At 46.4% G+C, this 21,958-nt stretch overlaps 1 protein-coding gene across 2 annotated transcripts in view; it reads right to left on the bottom strand.

Moving 5' to 3' along the window:
* MOXD1 (monooxygenase DBH like 1) overlaps positions 1-21,958 on the bottom strand; it is a 297,010-nt gene that overhangs the window by 96,486 nt on the left and 178,566 nt on the right. For both annotated transcript variants that reach the window (XM_075338266.1, XM_075338267.1), the window contains exon 5: positions 1,035-1,214. In XM_075338266.1, coding sequence (XP_075194381.1) covers positions 1,035-1,214 — 180 coding nt within the window. The remainder of the gene's footprint in view (positions 1-1,034; positions 1,215-21,958) is intronic.

Below are 21,958 nucleotides of genomic sequence, written 5' to 3'. Positions count from 1 at the left end.
AGCTGCTACGGTTAACAATGTCCTCTCTCTCTCCTGTAGAGTGTAAGCTCTTATGGTTAGCAATGTCCTCTCTCTCCTGTAGCGTGTAAGCACTTATGGTTAGCGATGTCCTCTCTCTCTCCTGTAGCGTGTAAGCGTTTATGGTTAGCAATGTCCTCTCTCTCTCTCCTGTAGCGTGTAAGCACTTATGGTCAGCAATGTCCTCTCCCTCTCTCTCCTGTAGAATTTACGTTTTTATGGTCAGCGATGTCCTCTCTCTCTCTCTCTCTCTCTCATGTAAAGTGGAAGCTCTTATGGTCAGTGATATCTTCTCTCTGTCTTTCTTATAGAGTGTAAGCTCTTATGGTCAGCTGGTTCTCACGCTCTCCCCTCTCCCCATTTGTATTTTTGAGCTTTTACAAGGTTTACATTATTGAGAGTTGTGTAACTTTATTCCCTGCAAATTGAATTTCTTTGAAAAATGTATCAAAGCCAGGGAATGAAGAGTTTTAAAACATCTGCCTATCTCTAGTCCTGAAGGCTGTATGCTTCTCTTCTTGCTAAGGTAGGTCTCAGGCCATTTTTACTATAATCCAGAAGAAGACAAAATCCAGTGAATTTAGGCAGGCCTGAAAGAATAAAAACTTTAGTTTATTTTACATATTAAAATAATCTGCATTGGCACCAACCATGAATAAGGCATAATTTACTTGACAAAATGCATTGGTTCGTTTCCACATATCAGCTCTGTTGGTGGCAATCCAGATTATTTTAATATGTAAAATAAACTACAGTTTTTATTCTTGCATCCCGGCCTAAACTCGCTGGATTTTGTCTTTTTCTGGATTTACCAGACCTAGCCTGGGTGTCTCCATACTAGCATCATGATTAACTGTGGTGAGCTAGTTTTTACTCTTCTTATTTTTACCATAATGGTCTGCATATGAAAGTATTAAAAAGTTCTTTATTACTACTCTTCTAAGATTACCGGCTTTATAAACAAAAAAAATGAATAGTATACATGACAATATTAAATATCTAATTGTGGTACTCACCTCCCCACCTATTGCCCAAGCATACAGGACTGTTTCACATGTAAGAAAGACGTCTGGCATATTGGGGTGATAACACTCATGACCATATTCAAGAACAGTGTCACCTGCCTCTCTGTCACATTCATACACCAATATATGATGTACCAAGCTCTCGTGACCTTTTTGGATTAGTGGTTCAACCTAGAAAAAAAACATTTTTCCATAACTGTGAATGAGTGACTATAGAAGAGTATTATTTTCCATCCCGAAACATCACTCACCATGGATCAAGAGGAAAGTCTAACTTGTAACAACAAACAGACTTTAATCAAACATAATGTTGACACAGGAACTTTTATTAGAGTTGCATTTGGTTGTTTTGTAATTTGAAATTTGCTAACTGGAATAAATTCGTTTTTGGCACATCCCTTTATAAAATAAATCTGCGTTGAGGTTCTCCAAAAGAAAGCAGATGGTGAAAATGAATGAAGAATATTATTTCCAGAAATCTGATACAAGACTGAAAAACATTGTTGAGTAAACTGCAAAACTGCGTATTAATCTGTCATCAGTAAGCAACCCCTACCTCAACCTCTCATAACAGGGGTAAGGAACCTTTTTTCTGCCAAGGGCCATTTGAAAATGTCTACCATCATTCAAGGGCCGCACAAAATTATCAACTTGAAAATTGCCCTGCTATATTTGGTCAAAGAATTAATTAACTCACCTCTACTGTGATGGCTGGAGCTGTTTCACTTTGGTGCAGCTGTGATGTTAGGTGGTATTGCTTCAGTCTGGTGTGCAGTTAATTCTTTGTGATAATAAGTTTTCTAAATCATGTACATCCCATAAGTGACACTGAGACTGCTGTATATACATCACAGGAGATGCTGGGGGCACATATATCCCACGAGTGGCTGGGGCATATACAGTACATCACAGGAGGGTCTGGGCCATACACATCACAGGAGAGGCTGGGGTATATATATCACGGGAAGGGATGGGGGCATATAAATCCCACGAGAGACTGGGGCATAAACATCCCAGGAGAGACTGGGGCATCAACATCACAGGTGACACTGGGGAATCTACATCACAGGAGTGGCATATATATCACAAGAGAAGCTGGGGCACATACATTACAAGAGGGGCTGGGGGCATACATACATCACAGGAGAGGCTGGGGTATATTCATCACAGAAGGGGCTGGGGCATACACATCATGGGAGATGCTGCAACATTTAATTCACAGATGCAGTTGGGGCATATATACATCACAAGAGAGACTGGGGCACATATATCCCTGGAGGGGCTATGTGCTTACATACATCACAGAAGAGGCTGGGATATATATATATATATAAATCACAGGAGGGTCTGGGGTATACACCTTACAGTAGAACCTGGTGGCACATACATTACAGGAGGGGATGGGCTCATTAACATTACAGGAGGGGCTGAGGCAAAAACATCACAGGAGAGACTGGGGCATTTACATAATAGGAGATGTTGGGGCATCTACATCACAGGAGGGGCTGGGGCATATACATCACAAGAGAGGCTGGGGGCACATACATCACAGGAGCTGCTGGGGCAAAGAAATCACTGGGGATGCTGAGGGCATAGACATCACTGGGGGTATATATATCACTAGGGGGTTTATACATCACTGGGGGTATGTAAGTCATTGGGAGTATACACATCATTGGGGTATATACATCACTGGAAAGCATAGTCTCTAGGGCACAGACATCCCTGGGGAGTATATACATCACCGGAGGGTGCAGACATCACTTGGTGGTATATACATCATTGGGAGGCATAGACATGGCTGTGGGGCATAGACATCAATGGTGGGTATAGACATCACTGGAGAGCACAGCCATCACTGGTGGGCACAGCTGTCACATTAATGGGGCATATATACATCACCAAGGGTATATACTCCACTGGGAGACATAGACACCACTGGAGGGCACCTACATCACTGGATGGTACATACATCACTGGGGGTATTTACATCACTGGGGGTATATACAGTGCCTACAAGTAGTATTCAACCCCCTGCAGATTTAGCAGGTTTGATAAGATGCAAATAAGTTAGCGCCTGCAAACTTCAAACAAGAGCAGGATTTATTAACAGATACATAAATCTTACAAACCAACAAGTTATGTTGCTCAGTTAAATTTTAATAAATTTTCAACATAAAAGTGTGGGTCAATTATTATTCAACCCCTAGGTTTAATATTTTGTGGAATAACCCTTGTTTGCAATTACAGCTAATAATCGTCTTTTATAAGACATGATCAGGCCGGCACAGGTCTCTGGAGTTATCTTGGCCCACTCCTCCATGCAGATCTTCTCCAAGTTATCTAGGTTCTTTGGGTGTCTCATGTGGACTTTAATCTTGAGCTCCTTCCACAAGTTTTCAATTGGGTTAAGGTCAGGAGACTGACTAGGCCACTGCAACACCTTGATTTTTTCCCTCTTGAACCAGGCCTTGGTTTTCTTGGCTGTGTGCTTTGGGTCGTTGTCTTGTTGGAAGATGAAATGACGACCCATCTTAAGATCCTTGATGGAGGAGTGGAGGTTCTTGGCCAAAATCTCCAGGTAGGCCGTGCTATCCATCTTCCCATGGATGCGGACCAGATGGCCAGGCCCCTTGGCTGAGAAACAGCCCCACAGCATGATGCTGCCACCACCATGCTTGACTGTAGGGATGGTATTCTTGGGGTCGTATGCAGTGCCATCCAGTCTCCAAACGTCACGTGTGTGGTTGGCACCAAAGATCTCGATCTTGGTCTCATCAGACCAGAGGACCTGAACCAGTCTTTCTCAGAGTCCTCCAAGTGATCATGAGCAAACTGTAGACGAGCCTTGACATGACGCTTTGAAAGTAAAGGTACATTACAGGCTCGTCTGGAACGGAGACCATTGCGGTGGAGTACGTTACTTATGGTGTTGACTGAACCAATGTCCCCACTGCCATGAGATCTTCCCGGAGCTCCTTCCTTGTTGTCCTTGGGTTAGCCTTGACTCTTCGGACAAGCCTGGCCTCGGCACGGGTGGAAACTTTCAAAGGCTGTCCAGGCCGTGGAAGGCTAACAGTAGTTCCATAAGCCTTCCACTTCCGGATGATGCTCCCAACAGTGGAGACAGGTAGGCCCAACTCCTTGGAAAGGGTTTTGTACCCCTTGCTAGCCTTGTGACCCTCCACGATCTTGTCTCTGATGGCCTTGGAATGCTCCTTTGTCTTTCCCATGTTGGCCAAGTATGAATGCTGTTCACAAGTTTGGGGAGGGTCTTAATTAGTCAGAAAAGGCTGGAAAAAGAGATAATTAATCCAAACATGTGAAGCTCATTGTTCTTTGTGCCTGAAATACTTCTTAATACTTTAGGAGAACCAAACAGAATTCTTGTGGTTTGAGGGGTTGAATAATAAATGACCCTCTGAATAAACTTTTCACAATTTAAAAAAAAAATAAAAAAAGAAATAACATTCTTTTTTGCTGCAGTGCATTTCACACTTCCAGGCTGATCTACAGTCCAAATGTCACAATGCCAAGTTAATTCCGAATGTGTAAACCTGCTAAATCTGCAGGGGGTTGAATACTACTTGTAGGCACTGTACATCAGTCGGGGACATATACAGCACTGGGGAGGGCACAAACAGCACTGAGGGGCATATACAGCATTCGGGGGCACATACACCACTGGGGGCACAGACAGCACTGGGGACGGTGGAGCTGCACCTCATCTTCTAAGGGAGTGCATTGCACTCTTATCCGACCCACAAAGTACATCCTCACGCAACCTAATCCTACATTATAGATATGTAGTTCAGTTTTGAGAAAGGGTTTGGTGCAAACCTGAAATGCATAACTAAAGGATACTGGAAGCATTATCACATGTGGTGCTACTCCTCTTTCACACTAGAGCGGTCTACCAGAATGTCTATCGCCTACTTCTCCTTAATTTACATGCAGAAGAAGATCTTCTTTTATCTGCGGACATGACTGCAGCAGCTGAATAATCTATGAGCATTTATTGGCGTTGTGACATATCAGATGAATAACCCCCTCACACCCCAATTTAAATTATAAAATACAATATTACCCTATGACTTGTCTCCCTTTTTTTGTTTTTCTTTTTTACAATCCTTCAATGTATGCTGCAGATGCAGCTGCTACGCAAGCACCACGGTCCCCAGGAATCTTCCTGGGGGCCACAGAGAAGGTCATCCTTTCTTACCCCTAATCTAGACTTAGGGGTACTTTGCACGCTGCGACATCGCTAGCATCGGCTAGCGATGCCGAGCGCGATAGTACCCGCCCCCGTCGCACATGCGATATCTTGTGATAACTGCCGTAGCGAACATTATCGCAACGGCAGCTTCACATGCACTTACCTGCCCTGCGACGTCGCTCTGGCCGGCGACCAGCCTCATTCCTAAGGAGGCGGGTCGTGCGGCGTCACAGCGACGTCACACGGCAGGCTTCCAATAGAAGCGGAGGGGCAGAGATGAGTGAGACGTAAACATCCCGCCCACCCCCTTCCTTCCGCATAGCCGGTGGAGGCAGGTAAGGAGATGTTCCTCGCTCCTGCGGCTTCACATACAGCGATGTGTGCTGCCGCAGGAACGAGGAACAACATCGTATTTCCTATTGGTGCAACATTATGAAAATGACCGACGCTACACAGATCACTGATTTTCGACGCTTTTTTGATCGGCGCATCTAGGCTTTACACGTTACGACATCATTACCGGTGCTGGATGTGCGTCACTTTCGATTTGACCCCACTGATGTTGCAGCAGCGATGTCGCAGTGTGCAAAGTACCCCTTAGTTTCCTGTTCCACTTTGCAGGCATTGCGGGACACCACTATTAAAGCCAGAACAGTTCAAATAGGTGGTGGGTTGGATGGAAGATAATGCTTCCAGTCTGTTTCCCAGCACTCCACTGTCTTCCATAGGGTCCAGTCTCATTAGCCAAGAGTCTGGACCGCATAATCCTCACCATGAGCCTCCCTCCTCCCACCATTTCAAATCCCAGGAGACAAGTGATACCACACTGGGACGCTACGAGATGCTCTCTACATTTACATGTATTGATTCTGTCCTCTCACTGTGCAAGTTTCAAGAGGGACATGATGAGATTGTGTGCAGTGATGTCCAAATATTTGACCAGCAATGGTTAGAAAAATATGATGGCGGGGAATGGCAATCACTTTCTCAAGGGGTGGATAATGATGATACACAGTTGCCAACATGTCATGTTGTTAGGTCAGCATTTCAAGAGGAGGTCCAGAGTGCAAAAGTGGAAGACGAGGTGGTGAATGATGAAGTCACTGACACAGCCTGGGAAGGTGGCATGCATAGTAAGGAAAGTGGAGAGCAGTGCAGAGGGCGAGTGATCCGCAGCAACGCCATAGGCAATGGGGTGTCCAAATGTGACACCCTGGACTATCAGGTCGTCACAGGGTATTGGGCAATCTACCCTTCTGTGCAATATCCACCTCCTCCTTTGTTATGGGTCCCCAGCTATATGGTGTTGCGTACAGCCAGTCAGTGAGAAGGAGAGAGTGAAGTGAAGAGGTCAGGAGCCGAAGCAACTAGGTAGCAGATGGTGGTCTGGGCCTAGTAGGAGCAGGACCCCCGGTCGCAGGGAATCGTGACAAGGGGCATGGAACAGTCGAGGAGGACAGCCGGCGGCCTTGTAACATCACCGGGCTGGGACCAGGGCACGACGGAGTGCGTGGACCCTAGGTCAGGGAGTAGCTTCAGGCAACCTGACAATTTACCCGACGAGAACAGAGCCTTCAAGATCTGCTCTCCACCCACTCCAAAATCGGGGTACTAGCGCAACGAGGGGGATAGGACTTTCCACAAAAACGGTCCAGAAAATCCCAAGCGTGAACCCTGAGAGCAAGTCAAAGGAGAGTATTGGAGGTGAAGGAGAGAGGAGGCCAGGAGCCGGGCTCCTGAGAAGCCATCTAGGTAGCAGATGGTGGTCTGGGCTTAGCAGGAGCTGGACCCCTGGTCACAGGGGATCATGGCAAGGGGCATGGAACTGTTGAGGAGGTCAGCCGGCGGCCTTGCACCATCACCGGGCTGGGACCAGGGCACGACGGAGTACGTGGACCCTAGGTTAGGGAGTAGCTTCAGGCAACCTGACAATTTACCCGACGAGAATGGAGCCTTCAAGATCCGCTCTCCACCTGCTCCAAAATCCGGGTACTAGCGCAACGAGGGGGATAGGACTTTCCACAAAAACGGTCCAGAAAATCCCAAGCGTGAACCCTGAGAGCAAGCTCCCACATTTAGCCACACTGGGGAGCGGGACCCGACTAGTTCTACACTACCGGGAGCAACTGACAAGTGAACTTTGTGCCAGGAGGAAGGTCATGGATCACCAGGCAACACCAGTGGGGACGGGACCCAAACTAGCTCCCCTCAGCGGCAGCAGTGTCCAGAACTATGGTTTATCCAGTTGTCGGTGTCAGCTTTATGGACTGAGTGAGTACACAAGTGACCCCTTCACCCCCAACGGCACTCCCCAAACACCATCACCAAGTCCCGGGGCATCCCCCCTACCCGTGAAGGGTTGCAACACCTAGCTGCCCCACTCCATCGCCCCTGGGTACTCCCAACTACAGCGGGGGTACTCCATATTACCACACACCACGCCTTCATTTGAGTTGCCACTGACCCCCTGGTCCGGACGCCCCTCGAGCCACCGCGGATCCAGATTCGAGCAGCCAGGCTGCTGACACGGGGGCGGCACACAGAGAAAGTAGGGGCTATACTGTTTCCTATAGCACATACACTCAGCAAGTTACCAGGCCAATGGTTAATGTTACCCAGTCTTGCGCTTTTTTAGAGAATTTGTGGATGATAAAAATACCTGTAATTTGCAACCTTTGCCTTACCAAGATTGACAGAGGCCTGACCACTACAGCCTGACCACCACCAGCAAGCTCAGGCACATGTCATCAAAGCACCCGACTAGGTGGATAACAAAAAAATAAATCCTAAAACTTACAAATGTATTAAATATGTTTAAAGTATGTGAAAATATCAATGAAAAACTCCATCCTCCTCATCCTGGGACATCCACAACCTACTCATGACCTCCTGATGAACCTGAAGCACAGGAGAAACGCGTTGAGGCCGTCCTTTCTGAACAAATGCATCAATAAGGAAAGTTTTTTGGTTTTTTACTTTTTTTCACTGGTTTGACTTGTGATTGTATTGCTCATACTTTTGAAGTTTCATTTATTTCTTTGGCTGAGCACTGTGGTGCGCACCAGTTAAACCTAGCCATTTTTAATGGACTTTTGCTTTTTTGTGATTCTACTTGGCTACTTGCCATGACTACACTCATTATAGTATGGGGAGATAAGGTATGCACACCAGTGACTATGTAAGGGGAATAAATGAAATAGCAGAAACTGCTGTGTGAATACTGACTTGAAAAATCCAATAGCTATATGCAAGAGTGAATATGTGAAAAATGGAATCTGCATTACTGCCATGAACATATGAATCAAGAGAAATTTAGCTACTGAATTGATCAATGCAATAGAGCCCCAACACTACGCCAAATTATTTCTCTACGTCTCTTGATTCATATGTTCATGGCAGTAATGCAGATTCCATTTTTCACATATTCACTCTTGCATATAGCTATTGGATTTTTCAAGTCAGTATTCACACAGCAGTTTCTGCTATTTCATGTATTCCCCTTACATAGTCACTGGTGTGCATACCTTATCTCCCCATAGTGATGTTTTTTTAGGTTTTTGCACCCAGTTCGGACTTAGAATGGTGTTCCAAACGTTATTCCTATTTGTTAGTATTTTTTCGTTTGTGAACCCTCCCCAACCACACCTATTGCCAATCCATATCATACGCATAAATAGCCTGGGTCTCAGCTTCCCATACACGGTAGGTTTTTTAACTGCATGAGAGGACACACACAAGCTAGGGACCCCAACGTAGAGAAATACTTTGGCGTAGTGTTGGGGCTCTATTGCATTGATCAATTCAGTAGCTAAATTTCTCTTGATTCATATGTTCATGGCAGTAATGCAGATTCCATTTTTCACATATTCACTCTTGCATATAGCTATTGGATTTTTCAAGTCAGTATTCACACAGCAGTTTCTGCTATTTCATGTATTCCCCTTACATAGTCACTGGTGTGCATACCTTATCTCCCCATAGTGATGTTTTTTTAGGTTTTTGCACCCAGTTCGGACTTAGAATGGTGTTCCAAACGTTATTCCTATTTGTTAGTATTTTTTCGTTTGTGAACCCTCCCCAACCACACCTATTGCCAATCCATATCATACGCATAAATAGCCTGGGTCTCAGCTTCCCATACACGGTAGGTTTTTTAACTGCATGAGAGGACACACACAAGCTAGGGACCCCAACGTAGAGAAATACTTTGGCGTAGTATTGGGGCTCTATTGCATTGATCAATTCAGTAGCTAAATTTCTCTTGATTCATATGTTCATGGCAGTAATGCAGATTCCATTTTTCACATATTCACTCTTGCATATAGCTATTGGATTTTTCAAGTCAGTATTCACACAGCAGTTTCTGCTATTTCATGTATTCCCCTTACATAGTCACTGGTGTGCATACCTTATCTCCCCATAGTGATTTTTTTTAGGTTTTTGCACCCAGTTCGGACTTAGAATGGTGTTCCAAACGTTATTCCTATTTATTTACACTCATTATAGTGTTTGCTTTGACCATTTTGGTTATTTAACCCCTCACAGTCAAATCTTCATTTTGTGTATAACTTTTGGTAAGGGCAGGTTAGTTTAGGGACTCCTTAGGGAATCTCAAGGAGAGTAATGGGTGAGCAGGGGCGTCAATTGTGCTTTTAGGCTGCTGACCTCTGCTGCAAGGTAGGGCCATCCCTTAGGGATATTCATAGAGCCCTGTAGTATTTGTATATTGTATACGTTTACTCTCACTCACTTATATTGACTAGTTACCTGTCTGTTACCTTTTTAATGGAGTTTTTCATTGATATTTTCACTTATTGTGTTTTTAAAGTATATTTATTAAATTTAAAAGTTTTAGGATTTTTTTTTCTTCTGTTAACCACCTGACTAGGTGGGTCTAAATGCTTCGGTCTACAAACAGGGTCTGCACATGACACCACTGCCTCTTCCCCTGTGCTCTGTGCTTGTCAATCTTTTGTCCAGGATGCATCCCACCCTGCACCTTACATTTCACATTCGCAAGCACCACCAGCAACTGGTTCTTTGTCCCAGAACTGCGTGCAGCTGCCCCTTCTCCAAGCCTTGGAACACAAGCAGAAGTACGTAGCCACCCACCCACAGGGCAAAACACTAGACACTTACTGTACACTTAGTGCATAGACTCTGCCACTATAGCACTCCCACTCTTTTTAAATTTGTCCAAAAATTTCATCTGAGAGCCTCCTCTTCGTGTCATCCAGGGTGGTTTGCAAACCCTTCTTTAAATAAATAAATAAGGAGAAATTCAGTCAGAGATGTCCCTGCTTATTAAAGCTATGTTCACAAGTTGCATTTTTGCTGAGTTTTTCTTTGCATTTCTTTCATGAATTGTTTGCAACTTAAAAGTTGATTTTTACAGTACTATCAAAAGCTAAAGATTTCATAAGACTAATGCACACAATTATTTTTTTTATCTGACTGAAATGGAAAATTGCTGTGTTTTTGAAAGAAGCAGCATGTCTATTCTTTCATTTTTTTTGTAGCACGTTTTCAACATGAAAAAGTGCAAAAATGCAGCAAAATCTGTACGTGTGAACAAAGCCTAAGGTGTGGAGGAGTTGTGTTTTTTCCCACTTTTTTAATTTGCCTTACATACATCATGTCATTATACACGAAAGAATGTTTCCTAACATTTATCCTGTTTAGTGTTGAGCGAGTATGCTTGTCACTACTCGGTACTCGCACGAGTATCACTGTACTCGGGCTACTCGGCGGGGACCGAGTAATCTCGCGATACTCGTGCTGTACTCGTGGTCTTCATCCCTGCATGTTGGCGCTCTTTTGAGAGCCAGCCCTCATGCAGGGATTGGCTGGCAGACCACTGCAATGCCACAGCCCTGTTAGTTGTGGAATTGCAGTGATTGGCCGGCCTGCACAGCGTGACTGAGCCTTTATACCGGCGGGCGCGCTGTGCTCTGCACACAGCCATTCAGACAGTCAGTGCAGGGAGAGTGTTGCTGCTTCAGGGAAAGGTTTGCGGCCCTTTATAGTTATTTCCATAGCAGGGCTGCAAACAGTGTGACCAGAAGTCCTTCTCAGGACTATTGTAGTTGTATACAGGCAGGCAGGGTATAGCCAGGTCGGAGTACAGGAGAAGAGTCCTTCTCAGGACTATTGTAGCTGTATACAGGCAGGCAGGCAGGGTATATAGCCATTCCTAGTTGTGACCGTATACCAGCCTTCATCATATCTGGGGCTGGTGTACACAGTCTAAAACAGTCCTGATAGTGTCAGACTTCTCAGTAATTGTCGCTCCTAAAAACCTGTTAGGTTCTTATTGCGTCCGTGCTTGCATTTAAAAACTGCACGTGTGTGGCAGTCAATGGCAGCGTACAAGTGCACTTGTGTGCGTTTTTCACAAACTATTATATAACGCACAAGTCTAGTGTATAATACACGTCAGTCAGCAGTGTCTGATAGTGTCAAACTTCTCAGTAATTGTCGCTCCTAAAAACCTGTTAGGTTCTTATTGCGTCCGTGCTTGCATTTAAAAACCGCACGTGTGTGGCAGTCGGTGGCAGCGTACAGTTGCACTTGTGTGCGTTTTTCACAAACTAGTATATAACGCACAAGTCTAGTGAATAATACACGTCAGCAGTGTCTGATAGTGTCAAACTTCTCAGTAATTGTCGCTCCTAAAAACCTGTTAGGTTCTTATTGCGTCCGTGCTTGCATTTAAAAACCGCACGTGTGTGGCAGTCGGTGGCAGCGTCAGGCTCCACATTATCCCTGGATAGAGACGTGCATGATGGCCTGTAAACCCGAAGTGCCCATTGTAAGGAAGTGGGTCTATTGTAGTATAGCCCTTAGGCAGGGCAGCCAAAAATTTGGAGGCTCCACATTGTCCCTGGATAGAGACGTGCATGAGGGCCTGTAAACCTGAAGTGCCCATAGTAAGGAAGTGGGTCTATTGTAGTATAGCCCTTTGGCAGGGCAGCCAAAAATTGGGAGGCTCCACATTGTCCCTGGATAGAGATGTGCATGATGGCCTCAAAACATTGTTCCCATTGAAAAGGAGCGGGTCTCCTGTCGTTGTAATGTCCATTCTGAAAGAATGGGCGAAAAAATTTACCACTGGGGGTATACCTGAAACAACGGCCTATCTATTGTAACGGTCATCATGGTGGCGCATGAGGAGAAGGAGGAGAAGTCCAGCGATTAGCCAAAGTCCAGAAGTGTGTACCCATGGGTGAGTGGAGGTACATGGCAAATTCCCTTACAAACTTTAAATTCCGCTGTCATTTGCTGGTGGTGTGGTGAAGTCTGGCCCAATCCAACCCTTGGTCATCTTGATCAGAGTCAGCCTGTCAGCATTTTCAGTTGACAGGCGGGTGCGTTTATCTGTAATGATTCCACCTGCGGCACTAAAAACACGCTCTGATAAAACGCTAGCGGCAGGGCAGGCCAGGACTTCCAAGGCGTAGAGAGCCAATTCATGCCACGTGTCCAGCTTGGATACCCAATAATTGTAAGGCACAGAGGAATGTCGGAGTACAGTTGTTCGATCTGCAAGGTACTCCTTGAGCATCTGGGCAAACTTAGGATTTCTTGTGGCACTACCCCGCACCTCAGGGGCTGGGGTACGTGAGGGGCTGAGAAAACTGTCCCACATCTTAAAGACTGTTCCCCTACCTCTGGCGGATTGGACTTGTGCCCCTCTCGGCTGTACGCCTTGGTTGTCCACTGATTCCTGACCTATGCCGCTAGCGTTTTGTGAGGGGAATGCTTTGCCTACTTCCGTGACTATGGCCTTCCGGAACTGCTGCATTTTGCCTGACCTCTCCGCCTCGGAAATAAGAGACATAAAGTTCTCCTTTTAGCGTGGGTCTAACAGTGTTACCAACCAGTAATGATTGTCGGCCAAGATGTTCTTAACGCGAGGGTCACGAGACAGGCAGCTTACCATAAAGTCAGCCATGTGCGCCAGACTCTTAACAGCAATCACTTCAGTATCCTGACCAACACGATGACTGAACATGCTGTCCTCCTCCTCCTCCTCCTCATCATCTACCCTGTCCTCTAGCCAGCCACGCTGAACCGAGGATATGACTGCATGTCATATCCTCAATTTGGCCGGAGAGTTGCTCCATGTCTTCATCCTCTTCCTCATCATAGTCCTCCACTGCACGTTGTGATGAGACGAGGCTGGGCTGTGTGTTATCACCCACACCCACTACTGTTTCTTGCTCCAACTCATCGCGCTCCGCCTGCAATGCATCATGTTTGTTTTTGAGCAGAGACCATTTTAGAAGGCAGAGAAACGGTATGGTGACGCTAATAATGTCGTCATCGCCGCTCACCATCTTGGTGGAGTCCTCAAAGTTTTGGCGGATGGTACATAGGTCGGACATCCATCTCCACTCCTCAGGTGTTATGTGTGGAGTTTGACCCATTTCCCAACGGCTTAGGTGATGCAGGTACTCAACAACTGCCCTCTTCTGCTCACATATCCTGACCAACATGTGCAGAGTTGAATTCCAACGCGTGGGGACATCACACACCAGTCTGTGAGCCGGAAGATGCAAACGGCGCTGAAAGCCGGCAAGGCCGGCTGAAGCAGTAGGTGACTTTCGAAAATGTGCAGACAGGTGGCGAACTTTTACCAGCAGATCAGACAGCTCTGGGTATGACTTTATAAACCGCTGAACCACGAGGTTGAGCACATGGGCCACGCATGGAACATGTGTCAGCTGGCCTCGCCTCAAAGCCGCCACCAGGTTCCGGCCATTGTCACACACGACCTTTCCTGGCTTTAGGTTCAGAGGTGTGAGCCAGTGATCTGCCTGCTGTTTCAGAGCTGTCCACACCTCTTCTGCATTGTGGGTTTGTCACCTATGCAGATTAGCTTCAGCACAGCCTGTTGCCGCTTCGCCGAGGCAGTGCTGCAGTGCTTCCAGCTTGGGACTGGTGTGGAGGGTAAAGTGGATCAGGATGCGCAGGAGGAGGAGGAGGCTGAGGAGCATGACATTCCGGAGCTGTAGAGTGTGGGTGAAACCCTGACTGAGGTAGGGCCTGCAAACCTTGGTGTGGGAAGGACGTGTTCCGTCCCTTGCTCAGGCTGGGTCCCAGCTTCCACAATATTAACCCAGTGTGCCATCAACGAGATGTAGCGGCCTTGCCCACAAGCACTTGTCCACGTGTCTGTGGTTAGGTGGACTTTGGCTGAAACAGCGTTGTTCAGGGCACGTGTGATGTTTTGTGACACGTGGTTATGCAATGCGGAGACGGCACACCGGGAGAAATAGTGATGGCTGGGGACCGAGTAACGTGGGACAGCGGCCGCCATCAGGTCGCGGAATGCTTCTGTCTCCACCAGCCTAAAAGGCAACATTTCCAGCGCAAGCAGTCGCGAAATGTTAGCATTTAGAAGTGTGGCATGTGGGGCATTGGCAGTGTATTTTCGCCTGCGTTCAAAGGTTTGCTGAATGGATAACTGAACGCTGCGCTGGGACAAGGACGTGCTTGATGATGGTGTTATTTCTGCGTGGGCAACTGCAGGTGCAGGGCCGGAGGAGGCTTGTTCGCGGGCAGCATGGACAGGGGATTGGCTCGCATGCACAACAAGCGAAGACGTAGCAGTGACATCAGCAAGCACTGCTCCTCGACTCTGTTGTACATCCCACAAAGTCGGGTGCTTGGCTGACATGTGCCTGATCATGCTGGTGGTGGTCAGGCTGCTAGTTTTGGTACCCCTGCTGATGCTGGCATGGCAGGTGTTGCAAATAGCCTTTTTAGAATCATCTGGAGCCAACTTAAAAAACAGACTCGGGAAGACCTAACATTTGTACAGGCACCTTGTGTCGTGTTGTTGTTCCGGGGAACGGTTGCCTGACTTCTGCCTGGGGCCACCACCCTGCTTCTTACTGCCTGTTGGGATGCTACGCCTCTCTCCCCTTGTGCACTGCTGTCCTCGCTCTGCATATCCTCCTGCCAGGTTGGGTCAGTTACTGGATCATCCACCACGTCGTCTTCCTCTTCCGCACCCTGCTCCTCCTCCTGACTTCCTGACAATTGTGTCTCATCATCGTCCACCCCTTGTTGAGACACGTTGCCAACTTCGTGAGAACGTGGCTGCTCAAATATTTGGGCATCTGTACATACAATCTCGTCATGACCCACTTCAACAGGAGCTGGCGAGAGGCCAGAATGTGTGAATGGAAACGTGAACAGCTCTTCCGAGTGTCCAAGTGTGGGATCAGTAAAGTCCGTGGACGTGTACTCGGCCTGGTGGTAGGAAGGAGGATCAGGTTCTGAAATGTGCGGTGCAGTATCACGGCTACTGACACTTGACCGTGTGGAAGACAGAGTGTTTGTGGTGGTGCCAATCTGACTGGAAGCATTATCCGCTATCCAACTAACAACCTGTTGACACTGGTCTTGGTTCAAGAGCGGTGTACTGCTGTGGTCCCCAAGAATTTGGGACAGGACGTGCGAGCGAGTAGATGTGGCCGTTTGTTGTGGTGAAATTAGAGCTTGCACACGACCTCAGTCTCTGCCTGCACCACCATCACGTCCACTTCCTTGTTCGTTGCCAACGCCCTTGCGCATTTTGCAATGCTGTGCTGATGTGTATTCACTAGACTTGTGCGTTATATCCAAGTTTGTGCAAAACGCACACAAGTGCACCTGAACGCTGCCATCAACAGGCACACATGTGCGGTTTTTCAATGCAAGCACGGACGCACTAAGAACCTAACAGGTCTTTATCCAGGGACAATGTGGATCCTCCCAATTTTTGGCTGCCCTGCCAAAGGGCTATACTACAATTGACCCACTTCCTTACAATGGGCACTTCTGGTTTACAGGCCATCATGCACGTCTCTATCCAGGGACAATATGGAGCCTCCCAATTTTTGGCTGCCCTGCCAAAGGGCTATACTAAAATAGACCCACTTCCTTACAATGGGCACTTCTGGTTTACAGGCCATCATGCACGTCTCTATCCAGGGACAATGTGGAGCCTCCCAATTTTTGGCTGCCCTGCCAAAGGGCTATACTAAAATAGACCCACTTCCTTACAATGGGCACTTCTGGTTTACAGGCCATCATGCACGTCTCTATCCAGGGACAACGTGGAGCCTCCCAATTTTTGGCTGCCCTGCCTAAGGGCTATACTACAATAGACCCACTTCCTTACAATGGGCACTTCAGGTTTACAGGCCATCATGCACGTCTCTATCCAGGGACAATGTGGAGCCTCCCAATTTTTGGCTGCCCTGCCTAAGGGCTATACTACAATAGACCCACTTCCTTACAATGGGCACTTCAGGTTTACAGGCCATCATGCACGTCTCTATCCAGGGACAATGTGGAGCCTCCCAATTTTTGGCTGCCCTGCCAAAGGGCTATACTACAATAGACCCACTTCCTTACAATGGGCACTTCAGGTTTACAGGCCCTCATTCACGTCTGTATGCAGGGGCATTGGTGAACCTCACAATTTTGGACTGCCCTGGCAAAGGAAAATACTACAAAGACTCACTTCCTCAAAATGGGCACATTAGACTCAAGAGGCCTTCATGTACGTCTCTTCTCAGGGACATCGGAGTGCCACACAATGTTTTCACGTAAAATCTTTCATGTAATCTCCAAAAGTAACATACACCAGCTCTATCTCACTATTGGGTATGTGCCCTTAACATTTCCGCCATGAAAATTCATTTTGGTGTCATTTTTGAAGGTTTTCTGGTGAGTCCGTAAAAATGGCATAAAACGCAGACAAAATTGTTCACAGCTGTGACTTTTGAGTGATAAATGCTTCAAGGGGTCTTCCCCATGCTGTTGCCATGTCATTTGAGCACTCTTCTGAGACTTTTGTGACATTTTTAGGGTTTCTACATGCTGCCGGGGGTCATTTCATAAAAATACTCGGGTCTCCCATAGGATAACATTGGGCTCGGTGCTCGGGCCGAGTACACGAGTATCTTGGGATGCTCGGCCCGAGCCTCGAGCACCCGAGCTTTTTAGTACTCGCTCATCACTAATCCTGTTAAATTAATTTTATCTTTGGTTTTATATGTTTTATTGTCAATGTGACTGTTACTTTCTTATCTGAACTGGACATGTCACTAGCATGGCCTTGACTCAATTCCAAACATCATCTCCCATTCACTCCTCACCCCTGCCCTCCTTGTTGGTTTGCACACTGCAGAAAGCAGCAACAGTTGGCACCTATGTTTCGTCATCATCATCAGACATGTGCTGTGGTGGTGAGCTGACTTTGTGCACTAGCCCTCCCATGTCCTCATCCTTAAATTGAAAAAGTGGCTGGGCATCAGTGCACTCAATCTCTGCCACGTCTGGAGCAGGGCTAGTTAGATGGCCAACAGAAACCGCTTCCAAAAGTAGAAGTGACTGCTGCATAACTTGGGGCTCAGACTGCTTGCCTAATTTCCTAAGATGTAAGACAGATCCCTATGGGCAGCAGGTGCAAACTCTGCGCTTTTAGCAAGGAACCAGGTGGGAGACAAAGTGAAGGAACTGGAGGCAATGTAAGCCTGACAATCTAAAACCGCCTCTACTTTTTCTGGCTTCACCTTTTGCGCAGTAGTAGTCAGGCTTAATAAATTACACATAACGTACTGTCATGTGCTTGCACCAGAGTAATGTGTTTCATTTGGAAGTGTAGCAGGCGCAAATCAATCATGTCCTCTTGCCTCAGCAAACTCCACCACCACAACAAGCAGTAGCACCATGGCCAGGACCCCTATTTGATACTCTCCTCATTCCTTGCACTCCAAGAGAGTGAGTGCCCATCAGATTATCACACTACCTATATGTGGAGTGGCCACATAGAATCTTCTTTAAAACTCCCCCTATACACCCTTTTATTAGAGTACCCCCGAAGAGCCTGGTACACAGTGGCCACACAGAACCTGTTTTATTAGTATGAATACAGGGTAAGAGGAGTAACCTAATACTGTCCCTCACTCAATCACCATCCTGTCCCTATGCCATTAAAAGTAAAATAGTGGTGCCACCTATGATCTGGGGTAATACAGGTTGGGTCACGTGGTGCGCCAGCTAGTCACAGCCATGCCAATACTTAGCATGCTTGTGATGGCTATGGAAGTGCTCACAGCTGAAAAGCTTGTTGATTGGCTGTGCTGTAGCCTTTCATCAAACTTTATTCAGCATCCAAACAACATCCAAACTTGACAACAGACATCCAGGATAAGTCTGTGTTCGGATTTGAGTACCACACACAGTTTGGGTTTGCACAATTCATGTCTCATTCGCTTACAGTGGGCGCATTTTTAAGTGATTTTTAGACTTTTGAAATTTGCCCTGTGAATTTCAAGAGATTCGACTGGAGTTTGATTTGAGGTGGATCGATCCAAATATTTCTAATATTTTTTATATTGCATGTATATTACTGAGTATCAGAATTAGTATAGATACTTCAAATATGTTTAGATCTTTAAAGCTTTGGTTCTTCTAAGTTCTACTGTTACTTGGAGTATGCAGAGAGAGACAAAAATGCACTAAACAAGTGATTCTACACTAAACTATGCCCTCTTTGTGAACCATGGATATTTATCCAGAGACATCTTTTAGAAAGCACCAGGACACTGCCAAAGTTAAGATCTAAATCCTTTAATACTGTTGCTGCCCAAAAACAGACAAATCTTTGTTTGAAATCCATTGATGTTTTTTTTTTTATTTTAAGTCATCCAAATCTCAATTGATGTCCTGACAAGTATTTCACTTTTCTTTTTTCACCTTAACCCTTTTATTGTACATGAGAAATTATGCAGGATGAGCATTTTTCAGCAGGTTATCAAATAGTGTGGAAATGTCTGACTGTATTCTCTTGGCATAGAAGTATTAATAATGAAAATATTGAGTCCAAAATCTATCTTTCCAGATGGGATATATTGCTTTTTTTAGTGGAAAAAAATGGAAATTGATAAGGAAAGAATGAACGTCCTTAAGCCCAAAAGATCATCTGTTCCCAATCCAAATAGAACATTTGCATATCTACTTTTAATATCATTATATTTTTTGTAGTATTACAAACAGGATAAATTTCATCAGGTCTAAGTTGTGAACCAACCTAGAAAAATAGAACTCATTGATCAGAAATTGGAAGCAAACTTTATTTTGAATTATTTATTGCTTTGTTGAAAAATTGGGACATATTAATGTATCAGACCTTGACATTGGAGGATCCTCTGATACACTGTTGTGTCAGTCTCATTCTAGAAAACATGTACATTAAAGAGGTCCTATCATGACCAAACTATCATAGTTTGTAATCACCAGTAGTAAGCCTCCATGAAAAAAAATGATGCTGTTTATGTCATTGAGCAAACAAACCTACTGAATTAATTGTATCTTTCATTATTTCCTTTATCAAATCAAATGTAAGAAAATATATTTCATAGAAATAAAGTTTTATGAACAAGAAAAGTCACCATATAGACCATGGTGAAGAAAGTCCATAATTGTATGGTATAGACAATACTAGGAATTCCATTCCAGTTAATTCAAGCACAAACTCTCCTGTGTATAGCACAAAGCTGGAAGAGAACATATGTCTTGGTTGACTATATGATATTTGTAATGCAATAGAGTAAGTAAAAGTTTAAACGTGGGTTATATATGATAAAAAAAGATGTTTTTTTGGATACACAAAAAAAATCAGACTCATCTTGTTGTTGTCACCTTGTTTTATGTCCCCTAAGTAGATAGTATGATTTCATTCTGTTGCTCTGTGGATTTTAGTTGTAAAAGTCAGACGGCATGTTGGCCAAGTTTTAGACACCATTTACATATATTCAATAAAGCACCACTTCAGTGTTTTTATTTATTGCAGCACTGGAGTGGTACCACTAACCAAAGTTCCCTGCAACATCGCTGCGACATCGCTATATCGTAGGGGTTCCGGTGTTTATGACGCACATCCAGCATCGTTAGCGACATCGCAGCATGTAACACCTCTGAGTGACCTAAAACGATCGCAAAACAGGTAAAAATCGTTGGTTTTGGAGAGGTCGCTCCAAAACCAAAAATTGTTGACAAGGGAGTAGCGAGGTTGTTTGTCATTCCTGCGGCAGCACACATCGGTACGTGTGACACCACAGGAATGAGGAAACTCACCGTACCTGCGTCCCGCTGGCAATGAGGAAGGAAGGAGGTGGGCGGCCGCTCATCTCCGGCCCTCCTCTGCTATTGGGCGGCCGCTTAGTGACGCGGCAGTGACATCACTATGACGCCAAATGCACTTCCCCCTTTAAGGAGGGATTGTTCGGCGGTCACAGCGATGTCGCTGAACAGGTATGTGCATGTGACGCTGCCGTAGCGATAATGTTCGCTACGGCAGCGATCACTACATATTGCACACACGACGGGGGCGGGTGCTATTGCACACGACATCGCTAGCAAACGCTAGCGATGTTGCAGCGTGTAAAGCACCCTTTAGTCGCATACTTTGCCATCTTCATCTTTTATCATCTTTTATAGGTCCACCCTGGTCGATCTCCAGCAGTTTGTGATCTGCTGGATCACTCCAGTTTTTGTTAAGCCATCCGAAAGTCACAACTAATTGTCAATCTATGAGAGCCAGAAAAAAGCTCTCAAAGACTTAGGGGTACTTTACACGTTGCAACATCTCTAGCATCGGCTAGCAATGACGAGTGCGATAGTGTCAGGGCCAGGCGGTCGGGCAGACCCAGGAGGTGGATCCACTGGGCCGAACTCTAAGATGGTGGTAAGGAGTCCGGTAGCTGAAGCAGTATGGGCAGTAGAACAGTCCGTGCAAGAGAGCGTAACGAAGAAGTCCCTGGGACCACGGAGTCACGGATGATAGTCCGGGTGACGTAGCTCAGGTTCGGAAGCCGAGATGATGTCAGGCGGGGTCCGGAACCTTTTGGAGCAAGATGACGGGTCACCGCAGGGATCCGAGATGGTACGGACTGTCAGATGGCAGACGGACAGCGTGCGGGGTTCCGGATTCAGCAGGACCGGATGGCGAGGCAGGATCAGCTCTAGAAGAGAGATACGTGAGTATGGCAAGAAGATACAAGGAGACCTGACTCCTAGCTTGGAAAACACGAAGATCAGGCCCCGCCCCCTTGGACAATAACCCCCTTTATACCCTGTACCTGTTCAACCTCATTTCCTGTTAATGGACGCTGGCCCTTTAAGAAAGGGTCAGTGACCGCGCGCGCGCCCTAATGCGCATGCGCGCCGCCCGGGTGCCAGAAGCCAGGGAAGGAGGCTGAGAGGAGGACGCAGGGGAGCCGGCCAGGTCCTGGGAAGCCGTCGGGCGCCGGAATCGGGCACCAGGGGGCCTGGGAAGGACGGGCACCGGAGGCTGGAGAGCGGGGAGCGTGGCAGGTGAGCCGGGGAGCGGGGGTGAGGACCCGGGGAGCGTGACAGTACCCCCCCCCCCACGCCCCCCTCCCCGCAACTGGGACATGAAGGCACGGATAAGAGGGGTGCCCACGTTCTCCCTGGGCTCCCAGGACCTATCCTCAGGACCATACCCTTCCCAGTCCACCAGGAAGAACTGTCGACCCCGTACGGTCTTCATGGCCACGATATCCCTTACCGCATAGATGTCGTCATCGGCAATAGGTGGAGGAGCCGGACTGGCAGTAGCGGAGAAGGGACCAAGTACAACCGGTTTGAGCAGGGAAACGTGGAACGAGTTGGGTAT

This window comes from Anomaloglossus baeobatrachus, chromosome 3 (genome assembly GCF_048569485.1).
Source record: "Anomaloglossus baeobatrachus isolate aAnoBae1 chromosome 3, aAnoBae1.hap1, whole genome shotgun sequence".
Lineage (NCBI taxonomy): Eukaryota > Metazoa > Chordata > Amphibia > Anura > Aromobatidae > Anomaloglossus > Anomaloglossus baeobatrachus.
This window is presented reverse-complemented; position numbering and strand designations above follow the sequence as displayed.